The sequence below is a fragment of the Canis lupus genome, chromosome 36 (assembly GCF_048164855.1).
Source record: "Canis lupus baileyi chromosome 36, mCanLup2.hap1, whole genome shotgun sequence".
Taxonomy (NCBI): Eukaryota; Metazoa; Chordata; class Mammalia; order Carnivora; family Canidae; genus Canis; species Canis lupus.
In genome coordinates, this window is record NC_132873.1 from 18,406,043 (window position 1) to 18,421,453 (window position 15,411).

The 15,411-nt window shown below is 38.2% G+C and overlaps 1 protein-coding gene across 2 annotated transcripts in view; it reads right to left on the reverse strand.

Moving 5' to 3' along the window:
* The window catches only part of CD28 (CD28 molecule), a 32,502-nt gene extending 18,052 nt beyond the window's left edge, over window positions 1-14,450 (reverse strand). For both annotated transcript variants that reach the window (XR_012024721.1, XM_072812664.1), the window contains exon 1: window positions 14,282-14,450. Coding sequence is in view for 1 of the 2 variants with exons in the window: in XM_072812664.1 (XP_072668765.1) it covers window positions 14,282-14,336 (55 nt within the window). In the remaining variant the exon portion in view is untranslated. The remainder of the gene's footprint in view (window positions 1-14,281) is intronic.
* Window positions 14,451-15,411: the final 961 nt, after the last annotated feature.

Here is a 15,411-nt window from a genome sequence, read left to right on the forward strand (position 1 = left end):
ACCAATAACGGAAACATCAAATGATATTTGGCTTTGAAATGTATTTTAGTTTTCTGAGTATCAGGGAATCCACGGGACTTCAAATAATTTATGAATACATTGTAAAATTTAAGAACGTACCCAGACTCAGAAGAAACTAGAGAAATATTTAGCTTCCCCATACTAACTTGTATTTGATTCCTTTTTACTTTTTAGTTCATGTCAAGTGAAAAGCACCCTTCTCAGGTTAATTTGATCTTAGCAGAACTAGCCTTTCCCTGTGGATATTTGGTTTTCCTTCTTGTGAGTAGTTAGGCAAGATCCACCTAGGTCAAATCAACTGCATTAAAAGGGAAACATTCTCAATCCATCAATTATATTTGCTTCTGGTATCAAAAGATTCGCTTGGCTGACATTTCTCTAACTGAATTGACAAGTTGTTTTGATGATGAATTTGGTGCTTTGCTTTCAAAGCCTTTCCTAGCAGCTAAATCAGCTAAAGGTGTGGAGGCAGGAAGCTGTAACCTCAAACCTCTTTCCCTCACAACTCCTCCTTAACAACAGGCAACATGAAGAGTAAGATTAGAGGTGAAAAGGTACTTATCTGCCCCTTATAAGTAAGTCAGTGAGAGCTAAAAGATTTCCCACAGATAATCTTGAATCTTGTGATACAGTTGACTTTTAGAAAATTGGAAGTTACTTGTGCTTCCATGAGAATTGGTTACCAAAAAAAAAAAAAAACAAAAATCTCTTTTTGTCTATTGTAAAAGAGTCAATTACTATATTAATAACTGTCAACTCTCTGCACAAGAGAGTGGATAACCAAAAAAAAAAAAAAAAAAAAGAGTGGATAACCATCTCTCAGGTGTGGTTCCAAGCACCAGAGAAGGAACTCGGTCCCTTCCTCACAGCAAGGTTGGATTTCAAAAGAAGATGAAGCCTAAAATGCAATGTGGGAAACACATTGATTTAAATTAGTAATTGTGGCCTACATTCATAGGGCTACAAAGTGCTTTTTCCTATTTTATCTCATATGAACTCCGTATTAACCTGTGAAATAAATAAATAGGATGGTCATCTTTATGCCCATCTCACAGATGGGGAAACTGAAGTTAAAGAGGTCAAACAATGGGCAGCCCGGGTGGCTCAGCGGTTTAGCGCTGCCTTCAGTCCAGGTCATGATCCTGGAGACCCGGGACCGAGTCCCATGTAGGGCTTCCCGCATGAAGCCTGCTTCTCCCTCTGCCTCTATCTCTGCCCCTCTCTCTCTTTGTGTCTCTCATGAATAAATAAATAAAATCTTAAAAAAAAAAGAGGTCAAATTGCCAAAGTTTATAGGACAAGTGACCTTTAGGACTTGGCTCATGCTTCATGATTTCTAATTTATTGTTCTTTTCCCTCTCTTCAGTTACGTCAAAATTTCAGCACAATTTCAGTGATTGATTCTAGATCTTCTCAAAGTTGGATGGATAATTGGATGGTACTAGAAGTGAGTTAGGGAGGAAAAAAACATTGAGTAGGGGAATAAATGGAATGGAATCGGGACAAAACTAAGTTAAACTCCATTTTCTCCACCATTTTGCTGGAGTACCATCCTGGAAAAAGTGCTCAGTTGGAAGGAATGTTGGAGATGATTTAAGTCAAACCTTATAGAAGAGACAACTGAAAACAAAAAAAAGGTAAATGACTTTTTAAACAAGGTCACACAAATAATGGAAGAGCTAAGATTATTTATTTATGTTTCGAAGAATAATGTTTGAAATCATGAATGAATAGGAAACCAACTTTCTGTGTTCAGCAGATTCACTTGATATCATGGCCATATTTAGAAAAAGTATGTTTCCAAACTTTGTAATGCACACGCACAAAACATTTTGCTTATGATTTCAGAGACTTCCTGAAGGTCATAGATGGATCACAGATAAGGTCTACAGACAATAAATACTGTCACATGGAATATCTCTTATATATTATTTCAGATCCACAACCAACAATCATGCAACACTCTGAACATGAAATCAGTTAATACATAAAGTCACTTTTCAGTCTAAGCCTCATTGGGCAAATTCTTAAACTCGGGACCTTTGTGAATCACATATATTTATCATGTTTAATTTATAATATGCCATCTTTCCTTTTCTCCATTGTAGCATCATAGAGAAACAGAATGGCACCTAAAGACTAGTGACCCAGAGAGTGGAGTAGACAGCACTCAAAACTGACATTTGCATTGAGACATAAAGGAAGCAGTAAAAGGAGATATAATAGGTCTTTAGTTAGCAACGTGACTTTCTTTCGGAACCTCCTAAGAACTTTATTGGGTTCTATCTCTTGCACATCACAATCAGTTTCTCTTGCAGCTTAAAAATCAGGTCGTAAGATCCTAATCACGTCGTTTCCTTTTTTAAAATCCTGACTGAACAGAATTTAATGTGTCAGGCAGGAACCAAAGAAAATGAAAGCTTTCTATTTTCAACCATCTTGCCCTGTGGTGTTTGTGAATACAATGCAAAGATGACACTGGTTTCCTTGGCATAGAGTACCTCCCTCCTGACCACAGAGTTGGTGAAGTTACTGTAACTTTCCTCTGAGTGTATTTCCTGTTCAGGCCTAGGATACCCTTCAACACGTGGCCATTTGACCACTTGTTCCTTTTTAGGCTCCATAAAGGGTAGGCTTGCTCACAGGCCAACCCAGTGTTTGCTCAGGAACCTGTGAGACCAACTGTGCCTTCTGGGAGGAAAGTGGCTCTTTCCTCTGTCTGTGGCTCTGGTAACTCTAGCTGGTGGCTCAGTCTCCTACAGATGTGAGAAAGAGGAGTACAAAGCATTCATCAGATTTCGCCATCTTCTTTGAGCTACTAGGAAGATAAAAAAAAAAGCTATGAATGACCTAGTATACCTTAAATGGCTCCAGACTCTCTGAAATTCATGTTAAAATGAAAAAAAAAAAAGTAACACACATTACATTTTCAAAATAACTTTGCGATCATTCTCTCTGGTTTTCCAATGGCTGTCATCTTGAAACTCTCCCCATTTTCACAAGGAATAAAGATTTAAGGAAAGCTCCCCCTAAAAAAGGGCTTTGAAAAGGCATGTTGTGTATACATATATGTTGTCTCATTCAGGACTCCAGCAGAAAACAGGCAGCACACTCAAAATTGGGTAACAGGAGGAAGATTTATTTACAAAAGGACTGTTGGCAAAGGTGTGGAACCACAAGACAATTGCTAGAAACTATAGCTCATGGAAGCAGAGTTATGACAACCCTTAGGTATAAAAGGGCATGACCAGGATGAGGTTACCAGAACCAGAAGGAAAGAGAATTGTATAGAGAAGGCCACCATGACAGATGCAATGACTTTGTTCAGAGAAACAGGCCATGGGACCAGCCCTGCCCAAGATTGTGTGTGTACAACTATCAGTTCTGTCAAGCACATTGGTGATTTTTATACAAAATCTAGAGACCTTGGTTAAGCAAATACAAATGTCTACAGATAAGTAGGAATAAAAATAGAAATGAAAACCTAATAAATTTACTCAATAAGCTGCTGTTAACTAGCACCAATCTAAGCTCCGTGTTTCACCCTCATCCATGTTTGTACAGAGGAAGACATGTAGTGTAGAGGACATTTGTTCTTGTCCTTTTAAATAACTATTGTGCTTCATGCAACTGTCAGAAAGTAACTCAAAGGTCAAATAGTTCAGTAGCAAAAAGTCCCAACTGAGTACTTAGTCATTAATTATGAAGAGAGAAAAATTATCAAAATGGTCAATGAGTACTTTCAGAATAGAAATTTCAATGTGTCAGAAAATTGTTCTTTGGTATCCTGACTTCTGCCATGACAAAGTCATGCATTTATTCAGTAAATAAATAATAGAGCCAAATATACTAGGTTTTGGGGAGATGGAAGATATAAAAGATGCACCCTCTTTCTTCTAGGAAAAATCCTAAGGTAAATACACAATTAGCTATACTCCAAAGCCATAGTACGGACAGTCATATAAAAGAGGCCTTGTTTCCAGACAAGATTATTTGGAGGTTTTTATGCAGACAGACTGGTCTTTAGCTGGGCCATAAGTCGGACTAAGATGAAGGAAATAACTTTTAATATAAAGATTTATTGGGGACCAACAGAGCATTCCATTTACACAAAGAGGAAATAGGTAAAGATGCCTGATACCAATAAAAGAGAGCTTTTAATGCCAAGAAAGGCACATGGATTTTACTAGAAAGGCAACAGGAGACTTTAAAGACACCTGAATTGAGAATAGGGTGATAAGTGCCCCTTTGGGAAAGTTAGCACAGTAGCGCAGAGGGCACTAGCTGGAGAGAGGGTAGTACGGAGACTGTGACCAATCGGGAGGCTGTTGCAATAGCTTTGATGTGAGCTCACAGGGCCTGAGGTGCAGAAGGGGCAGCTGGGATGGAAAGAACAGACACGGAATGGTACTTGGTTGTGCTCACTGGAGGTGAACAAGAATAAAAAATAACAGAGTTTGTGGGCTGCATGAGGGTGAAAGTAGAAGCACTGCTGGCAAAATTAGGTTAAGTGAAGAGAGGCAATTTGTTTGGAAAAAAGCTGTTGGGTTCAGTTTTAAATATCCTAGGCTTGAGGGATGAGTAAAGCATCCTGCAGGAAAGCTCCAAGAGTTAGATGTGTTGGACTCGAGCTCAAAAAAGCCAGATATGTATATCAGGATGTCATCTCTATCAGGATGACAGTTAATATTAAACATGCTGAAAGCCATTTCCTGCATCATCTATCCCTAATGCTCAGAGACACTGCCCAGCAGTACAGGGTATAAACGCTCCAGGACTGAAACTTCCTAAACAAAGCAATGTAAATGGATGTGATGTGACCCAGCCTCTACAATTCAAAGGTCTACAGTTGTCCTCTCAGCTCCTGTACTAGAAGAATACTCTAAAAGGCCAACAAAGCAGAGCACCTGAACTCACATGGAAGCTGCCAAACCGTTCCCAAATATCCAATTTTATTACCCTAAAAGGGTGCCTGTAGTCCAAATAGTAAGTAACCAGGGCTTTATATTATCCTCCATAAATAATATGACAATAATTCAATCTTACATCTCCAAAGAGCCTCCGCGGGGCCACCTTGGCACATACAGAATCTTCTAGCCTAATGTCATGACCTAAAAGTTTGAAAAATAATTACTATGTGGAAGCTTAATATTACATAGGAAGGCGGAGGAGAAAGAGCAAAGGCCAAGTCCTGCCACAATCTCTAAGCATCTTTGTACCTAACATCATGGTTTGCAATCTCTCCGAGCAATTTCAGAGATGGCTGCTTGGCAGTTCTTTGTATTTTCTCTCTCAGATCTTATGATGAGCATCCACCAAGGAGTGGAGTGGTTGAGTTGTCATGTTAAAACCGATAAAAGCTAGCATTTTTATTCCACATAAGGAGCATTTTTAAACCAGAAACAGATCTGAGATGTCTTCAAGTCCAATCCCCTCATGTATTAGACAAGGAAATGAAGGCCTAGAAAAGTTTTGTCACAGATCAACAGACTAAAACTCCTAGTCATATCCCCCCAACCTTGAGAAATCAGTGGCTTTAGCTTTTAAGTTTGAAAAAAAGAGGGCAAGGGGTAGAATAACAGACATGGCCTCTCTAAAGCCAAGGGCAAGTACTACATACTTGATCGAAAAAACACAGGGAGATACTGTTTGCAAATATTTATTACATACCTACCATGTACAAGAAATGGTGAACACTATAGGTGATAGAAGTTCCCAACTGTCTTCATTTTACCTAGCAATTTCCTCTCTTTCTCTATTTTGTTCCCCTCTACTTTTTCTTGACCTTTTGAAGTCTTATCTTCCTTCCCCACCATTCTAAGCTCAAAAGTCCCAACTGGCCTCCTTTTAGTCAAAATCAATAGCCTTCCCAAGCCACTGTTCACTTCTTCCCTTATACAGTTAATACTACTAAGCACTCTCTGTGAAATTCTTTCCTCCTTTGGCTTTAGTGATGTTCTATCGAGCCTCTTTCCTCCTTTTATCTCTCCAAACACATTCTCTGTTTCTTTCACTGGTTCATCACCCTCTTTGGCTGACTCCTAACCAGAGCAGTTTTCCAGATTCAGTTCAGCTCTCTGCTTTTCTACAGTTATACTCTCTCCTTTCCACTAGTCATCCATTCCCATGATACCAGTTTTACTCCAAAGATGAGGATTCCTAGATATTTTCTTCTTATCCTGCTTCTATAGTTTCAGGTTTGTGCTGGACATCTTTCTGCCATTTCAAGGCTTTACTCAAACTCATTGTACCTAAAAGTAAACACTATTTTACTCCAAAACTCAGTTGCACAACATCTTGATTTCAGGTGGTCATACCACCATTCCTCTATTAAGCCAAAAGCCTTGGCATCACTCTTGATCCCTCCCTCTCTTTCAAAGCCTGGCACAGAGGTGCCTGGGTGGCTCAGTGGTTGAGCATCTGCCTTTGGCTCAGGTCATGATCCTGGAGTCCTGGGATCGAGTCCCACATCAGGCTCCCCACAGGGAGCCTGCTTCTCCCTCTGCCTGTCTCTGCCTTCCTCTGTGTGTCTCTCATGAATAAATAAATAAAATCCTTTAAAAAAAAAAAAAAAAAGCCTGGCGCAAAATCCTGGAATTTCTACTTTTCAAACTTTCCCCAGAAATGTCACTTCTTTCTCTTCCCACACTTTCTACCCAAATTCTTATCTCCTACCCCTCTTCCTGGCAAAGTGTCAGAGTGTTATAACATGATTTCCTTTGCCACTAGTCTCCACATATTCTAGACCATCCTGCTTCCAGAAACTTCCAGCTGCATCACAATGCCTTGAAAATGAAGTCTGAACTTGTGGTATCAGTATTCAGTCCTTGGTTTGACCTGTTTCTACCCTATCTTTCCACACCTCCACACATTCAGTCCTGGCCAAGAATAAGAACAGTATTCCTGGTGTAATTTCTTTATTTTACTGCTTTTCCCTCCTGAGGTAACAGGGAGTTGGTAAGAATATGAACCCGGGAGCAAGTGTATGGATTTACTCACTTACTAGCTATGTGATCACAGGCGAGTTGCTCCATTTGTTCCACACTTCAGGTTTCCTCATCTTACAGATAAGCTAATAATAGTAACTGTTTCATAAGATTTCAGGGAAGAATAAATTATTTAATATAGGGAAAGCTAGGTGGAACAGTACCCGGTACATTATAAGTGCAAAATAAGTATTAGCTAGCAATTATTATTAATAACATTATCTATTCAAATCATACCTAGCTTTAATGTCCAGTTCAATTCCCAACTCTCCATAAATCATTACTATTGTATATTTATCTTAGTAGAATGTTATGCTTCCCCATTTTAGTACTAACTCATTCATTTCCTTCTTCAACAAACATTTGTTGAACACCTATAATGCTTCCAGCACTGTGCCAAGAAGTTATGATGATTAAGACATGATCCTGCCTACAAGGATCTCACAGTCTGGGGGTGGGGGGGGGGTGTGAAAAGATGCATCAATGCACAATAAAAATGTTGGGAACCCTGAGAAGGAAAGAAGTCCTTCACTTTGCTATTTAGGGTTTCAGAAAAGGCTTCTTCAAGTGAGAGGTGTAGGGGACATTTCTGATTACAAGAATAATGCATGCAAAGTCATTAAGGCATGAAACAGTAGGAGAAGTAGCCAAGAGTTAGTTATCTGTTTCCAGCTGCTATATCCTGTCATGTATAATCTTCTCAACTGGATCATATAGTCTGTGAAAGCAGAGAGAACTTGGTTAATTATTCAAGCAGTTCTTTTGTGCTAAGTCTTTATACTTCTTTTCCTCTTTTTATGTTCCTTTGGACTCCAATAGAAATTAAAATATAACTGAGGTTTTAATAAATATTTGCTATATTGAATTACACTCCCATTGGAACTCCTTTTGCAAGTCTATAATAAAGGCTGAATACCCAGGGAGAACTTCCTCAAAAGAGGTGAATCTTACACTATGGTCATAAAGTGAAAGATGAGTAAAGCTGTAATTTTGGGTTTGAGAATCTTATATTAGGATGTAAGAGAAGATTGATTGGCCAATCAAGAAGGGTACAGCCTTAGATCATCCAAAAAAAAATGCTGGGAAACGTTGCAAAACCTCTTTCTAACAGCATCTTCTAGGAGCCATCAACACAACCTCCATTTCAATAGCTTGAGAGATATCTGAATTCTTACCCATCTCTAAATGTCTGTGGCTGAATTCACCAGTTCTGTGGATGCTGCTGCTTATAACTGTTTGCCATAAAATAAATTATTATGAACAGAGAATCATCAACAATGATGCTAAATTGGAAGAAAAAAATTTCTAGAAAGATTTCACAATTCTCATATTTACTTCATTGAAGCTCCAACTGGGTTTTTGTATCATTCATAGAACCTAGACTAGCACCTAGAAGATGTTAATAAACACCTATTGAATGAGCACACGAATAAAGACCTGCCTTGCTAAAGTGTAAGAAGAAAGAGGCACTTTACAGAAGAGGAACCTAGTACTTTAGAAAACAGTTACCTTGTGATCCCCTTTTAGTCTCCCTGGGAGCTTCAGTAAAAGGAAACATTCTTCTCATATGGGCCCTTTCTCACCCAGTTTCTATGGAACAGAGTCTGTGGATCAGAAGTGGAACCTTCTGGACCCAATATTCCTAAAGACGGTCTTAAATTATGTAGACTTATTATTAGTAGTGTTCAATATCAAAGAAAGTCATCAGGTTACATGGAAGCTGCAGACATAGCACAGTGATATTGACTCTTCATCATCTGTCAAGTATCCCTAAGCAATGAAAAGTACAACTCTCCACTTCTCAGCAAGTAAAAAAAAAAAGAAAAAAGAAAAGAAAAGAAAAGAAAAGAAAATCAAACACCCACCTACATTCCTAACAAGGGAATCTATGTTACTTTTACAATGTAAGATATGTCAATAATGCAGATTCTCGTGTGAATGAGTGGGTGATGAACAGGAGTTCCTGCCGTAATCAATGCATTACTTGGTGAATTGTGAGCCACAAAGTTCACTTAGACACTGCAAAAAAGGGCCCCCGATTAGATCAGAGGTCAGAGTGAACTATGAGTGGGTGACATTTATGACACCATCAGGAACCATTAACAGAGTTACCTTGGTAGCCAGAGTCCCACAGATAATGAAGATGATGACAAATGAAAAAGATGACGGTAATGGTGATGCAGAGATAAAGTTGCAGCTCAAAGTTAAATAAGAAATTCTCCACCACAGTGCAGGTTTTCATCCAGCACTGAAAACAGAAACACACGTAACCCATATGGTGACACATAGGTTCAGTCAAGATGCCTATGACCTTAATGTTGAAATACTAAGGCCAAAGTAGTTTCAACTCTCTTTTTTCACATCCGCTAACAAGTGACCAAGTAGCCCTTGACCCCATCCAAGGCTCCTCTCTTCTGATGTTCAGTCATCAAAATGAGAGTGACAAGCAAAAAGTTAGACACCTTCTTTGCGATCACTTCTCCATGGGGCCTGTGTTACCTTCCCCTCAGCTTCAGGGACCCATTCTTATGTAACAACTCTCAGTCTGAAAGCTCTGGGTACCATTTTTTGATGACAAAGCCATGTCAAGGCCAAAAGAGGCAAGGAGTCACTATAAAAGAGACAGATTCCTTAACGCAGTTTCGAAAACCAGAGACCCCTTCAGCAAGTCACAAAACCACCCAGATGTCATTTTTTCCAAAGGTTCAGCTAAACCACCTACTGAGAAGAACAGTACCAGCCTCTGTGAAGTTCCATAAGTAACAAATTTCTTGAAGAAAAAGGCAAGCAAAAATTTAACTGAGATGAAAGGGAAAAATGAAAATTTTTATCCTTTTCAGTGACCTGCTGCAAAATAACTGTGCTTTGAAAGATTGCCTGCCCTCTGATTTGTAGACAAGAAAGTTTGCAATCGTGTCTCCTTATTGATGCCTATACTAGTTAATAAAGAGCTATTGTTTGGGAGATGATAAACCACAAACAGAATTTTCTTCTAGGATATCAGTGGCATAAAATTTTTCATTTTGTAAATGTCAGCACACTACATACAGGAAATGCTTGGAGGAAAATATCCACACATGATAAAAGCTGAATGGTACTCATGTGGCATTTGTCCACTCATGAAAATAGAAGAGAGCAAGACCCCCACTCCTCACCCATAAAAAAGGTTTCAATGGGAGAGCTTCAGAGTTACAATCATGGATTAATTTCTCTTCCTAGTTTGTGAAAATGACTCATTTTATTTCTTGGTATTGATATATTGATATTGACTTTACAGTCCTTGTTGTAGAAGTCCTTTCTGGACAGTTGCCATAAAAAATAAAAAGTAATATCCTATCTTAGGCAAAGTCTATACATTTGAAATGCTCATCAGATTTACTTGAGATGACAAAACACCTAGTCAATTTTTTAACAGCCAAAAAACAGGCTACAGTGCAGTGAATGTCATGCAGTTTTGGCAATCTGATGATTGTATTGCCTTTTCGATGCTTATGTCTCTCTTTTACTTTTCTATGTCCAGCCTCAGAGCAACACTTCCCTGTAAGAGATCAATTACTTGTCTCTGTGAACAACTACCTCAAAGGGGTCATTTGCTGAACTAAAAATGAAATCTTTACCTTGCTTTGCTGATGATTTTTTCTTAAATACCAACCATCTTCCTGCCTTTCTGCTTTTGCCAGAAAAAGAAGCTCCAAGGGAAATGCAGAAGCATTGGAGAAATCAAGCACATTCAAACTGGCCATTCTGACAGTTTATTTGCTGAGGTTTGAGAGAAATGAAACGAAATCCTCTTTTGGAAAAATAAGTGGCATTGTCCTGATTTTTATCTTCATACGGGATGATTAACCTTGCTGAAAAATAACCAATATTGGCTGAAAAAGCTACAAACATTGCCATCTATTATATCCACACTCCTTCTATCATCAATCACAAATTGGTTCCCTTTCAAAGAACTACAGTTCTGAGCTGGACTCATATTTGAAAATCCAACAAAATCCTCTCAATTTGTGGATCTCAGTTGCACAATGGCCCAAATCTCATAGAAAACACGTAACTTTAGTAAAGGAATTGTCTAAGTTAAGGTTTCCTCATGCCTCTTAAATTATACTTCTTTATATTAGCCATAAAGATCTTTCTACAGCATCATGAAAATCATGAAATATCAGGTTAGGTTGAACCTCCATAGAATAACCATTTTGAGCCATGCTGTGAGCTAGTGAATTAGAATTTTTAAATTAGTGGGAAAAAGGACTGCTCTTCCTAAACACACACACACACACACCCCTCAACACAGACATACCAGAAATCTCTCTAATGCTCTAATGCTAGGGAAGACAATTACACTATGACCAGATAATTTCCTTCTCCATAATTTCTTTTTGGAGGTCAAATACAGAGACACAAATAGCATACGGCAGGTTTTGCACCATTGATGAAAACGTATCATGCATTTTTGTATGCTGTAGTCGTTTTATCTCATCAGCTTTCTTACGGAGAGAAGTGCCTTCTGTACCCCTTGCCTACTTCATTAGATGGCCACTCAGCATCAAATCTTGAAAATTATTATGGGAATGAGTTGGCATTTGTAATATATATGCACCTCAAAATAGAAAATAAAGGTTCCCCATGTGTGTATGCTTAACAGGGTTTTTAGCTACCCCCCTTTCAATAAATGTTCTAAAGGAAAAATATAAAGCTTTGTGTCTTACAAAAAACATTTTCAAAAGAGATTCAATGAGTTGATGACAGATGGATGTCCACAGAACACATCAGGAAAATATTTTGTGTACAAATACTTAAATGGTTGCTGTGAGAGTGAGGCTTCTCTTTCCTTTCTATCTATTCGGTCTATCCTGTACTGTGTAAACAATTAGGAAATTTTAAATATGTTTAAAAATAAGTTTAAAATTAAAACCACCATAAGATACCACCTTATACCAGTCAGAATGGCTAAAATTAACAAGATAGGAAACAACAAAGTTGGCGAAGACGTGGAGAAAGGGGAGCCCTATTAAATTGTTGGTGGGAATACAAGCTGGTGCAGCCTATCTGGAAGACAGTATGGAGGTTCCTCAAGAAGTTAAAATAGAGCTACCCTATGACCCAGCAATTACACTACTAAGTATTTACCCCAGAGATACAGATGTAGTGATCCGAAGGGGCACCTGCACCCCAACATTCATAACAGTAACATGCACAACAGAGGAATGGATAAAGAAGATGGTGTACGTATATATATGTATGTAATATATATAATATATTTTACATATATATAATATATATGTAATATTATTCAGCCATCAGAAAGGATGAATACTTACCATTTACATCAACGTGGATGGAACTGGAGGGTATTATGCTGAGTGAAACAAGTCAATCACAGAAAGACAATTATCATATGGTTTCACTCATATGTGGAATATAAGAAACAGCAGAGGATCACAGGGGAAAGGAGGGAAAACTGAATGGGAAGAAATTAGAGAGGGAGAAAAAACATGAGAAACTCTTAACTATAAGAAACAAACTGGCAGTTGCTGGAGGCGCAGTGGAGGAGAAGGTATGGGGTAATTGGGTGATGGGTATTAAGGAGGATATGTGATGTGATGAGCAATGGGTGTTAATGCAACTGATGAATTCTTGAACACTACATCTGAAACTATGTACTGTATGTTGGCTAATTTAACTTAAATGAAAAAATGTATAAATTGTAAAGATCCCTTAAAAACAGTTTAAAGACTTTTTTAAAATAAATTTTAAAGATTATTTTAAAATATATTTGGTAGCTCTAAATACTTGGCACCAGATACTGGGACATAACCTAGCTCATAACCAGTTTATGTCTTTCATTGTATGGCCACATTTTTAAATACACACAGTTTGTAAATGGCTCCCTGGCACAGAAGGCAACAAAATAGATGGGTGCATATGTAACTATTTCACTTGTGCAGGTTGGAAAATTATACCCTTTGGAGCACATGCACATGATGTCAAGAACAGCAAATAATGCAGTCTCCACACCCACCAAAATAAATGAGAAAGAAAATTGAAGATTCTGGCTTTTCACTGTATCTTCAAGAGGAAAATAATTACTCTTATTTATGTCCACATTATTAGATAATATAATCTTATATGCACACAATCTTATATTATCTTATAATATTATGATATGCTCATTACTCAGTACAAAGCTTGAGCCAAGTGAGACACTTTTCTTACTCTGAGAACAAGTGGAACAAACACCTGTCTCCAGCCCACCAAAGCAACAAGCTCTTTCTGTCCGGAATTGTGATTTTTCCAAAGATTGTTTAACCCTGGATATATCTAGAGCTATAAAATTATAAGCCACATCATGTTAGATAGAAGAGTGTAATGGTCAAGAGCATAGGCTGAAGAGTCAGATTAAGGTGGTTCAGACCCTGACTCCAATAACTAATATCTGTATATCCTTGGACAAATTAACATTCCTATCCTTTGGTCTTTTCATCTGAAATCGAGTTCCATTAGAATAGTGTTAGGAGTATCATCCTCATCATCATCATTGGAAACTTAAGGGATTTTTAATCTAATATAACAGATTTCAGCCAATTGTGAAAGAAACTAATTTATTGACATTTATATTGTGCAGCCTTCTGTGATGACTCCGAAATTTATTTTGACACATTCAGTTCAATTCGAGTAGACATCGTAACTACAACTAACATTCATCTTGCAAGCCAAGCTCTGATTGTGCTAAGCATTTCATGCAGATTATTATAACATTCATCTTGCAAGCCAAGCTCTGATTGTGCTAAGCATTTCATGCAGGTAATTAATATTTCATTTTATCTCCACAATGACCTTGAGATGAGGTTACTATCATCCCCAATTTATAGAAAATAAAACTGGAGCTTAAAAAGTTTACATACTAGTCTAAGCTTAGCTAGTAAGAAATGGATCCGTGATATGAATCTTGGCAGTCTAAATCCACAGCTTTCAGAAGCAAGCTGCTTGTAGCAGTTGTTTTAAGTTTTTTAAAAAGTATGATTTTGATACCGTCCTGGGGCAGTGTCAATTAATAGCTAAATAAAACTTATTTAATTCCAAAGACTGTTTGCTAAAATATTATACTGTAGACTGAGACCAGTGAGTTTCTAAATAGCAGGCTGCCATGTTAGAGCAAAACTACATTTCAAATGTCCAAATTTCATAAGTCGTCCGAAATTTAAGATGAGCCAAGCCAACCAAAAGACTTTGAAAGAAAAACTTAGAGGAGAAAGGAAATCAAAATTGTTTACCTGTTACTTGAATCGAGGGGAAGAAGTTGAGGGCCAGAAGCAGCCTGAGGATCATTGTGCTAACGGTGGTCCAGGGCTCCAGCCCCCTCCTCCCTGAGGAGCCCAAAGTGTGAGGGGAGCTGAGGATGCACCTGCCACAGCCTAAGTGTCTCCGTCAACCACGGCCACCCCCAACTTATTTCCCTCAGGGCACATGATCAAGGGACTCAAACCACAAGGCATCATGACTGCAACATTTCACACAGGATATTACATTGTTTTGATGACTTTAGACTTTTCCTCTTCTTTTAAAGACAAGCTTTTCTTGTCACTGAAAAAGAATGTCAGTTACTCTATGATGGGCTCATGAGAATTATTCTCCATACACACATAGCAGAGCTATGACAATAAGTGCTTAAAATTAAGCAGGAATTTAAGGGCAGACAAACAAGTATTCTAAAGGAGGAAGAAAGCTAATCACAGAAGAGAGACTTTCAAAGCACCGGGAGAAACTGTGTCAAAAAGACAACAAGAATTACATTGAGGATTTGGGAAACATCCACATCAGTGTTGAGAGGAGTTATTAATATTAGGAATTCAACTTTTGTGTTAGACATAGGTAGCCCTGTGGAGCATTTAGCACACACTGCTTGGCTTCTACTGAGCCTCCCTCAACTCACTTCCAGGAACTTGGCAAGTGCCAACCCAGTGAGCATCTGGAGAGGGTTCCCTAAGCAAAGGGAGAGTCTAGAAACATCATAAGAAACCATTCAAGGTTAAGTAAGAGGCATGAACGTAGGTTCCATAGCAGGCTCCCCAAAGCCAGCAACCACACCTCTGCAACTCTCTTCTGCAGGCCAGGCCTCCTGCACGTAGAGTCATCCCACTGGTGGGGCCAACGGGGCCAACCTTGCTCTCCTCATCCGGCATCTGGGTCAAGATCTTATATTCAACAGCTTTCTCAAAACCTTTCTAGTAATTTTTTTTTACTTTCCTGATAATCTAAGCTTTTATTACTAGCTTAACTTGGGTATTAGGTATGTTTTTAAGATAACTTGCATGGTTTTTTTATTCTGTTAAAATAAGATGGATTTCACATAGAAAATTTGTTAAAAGATATATTTTACCTTTTTAAATGATAAAAATAATTA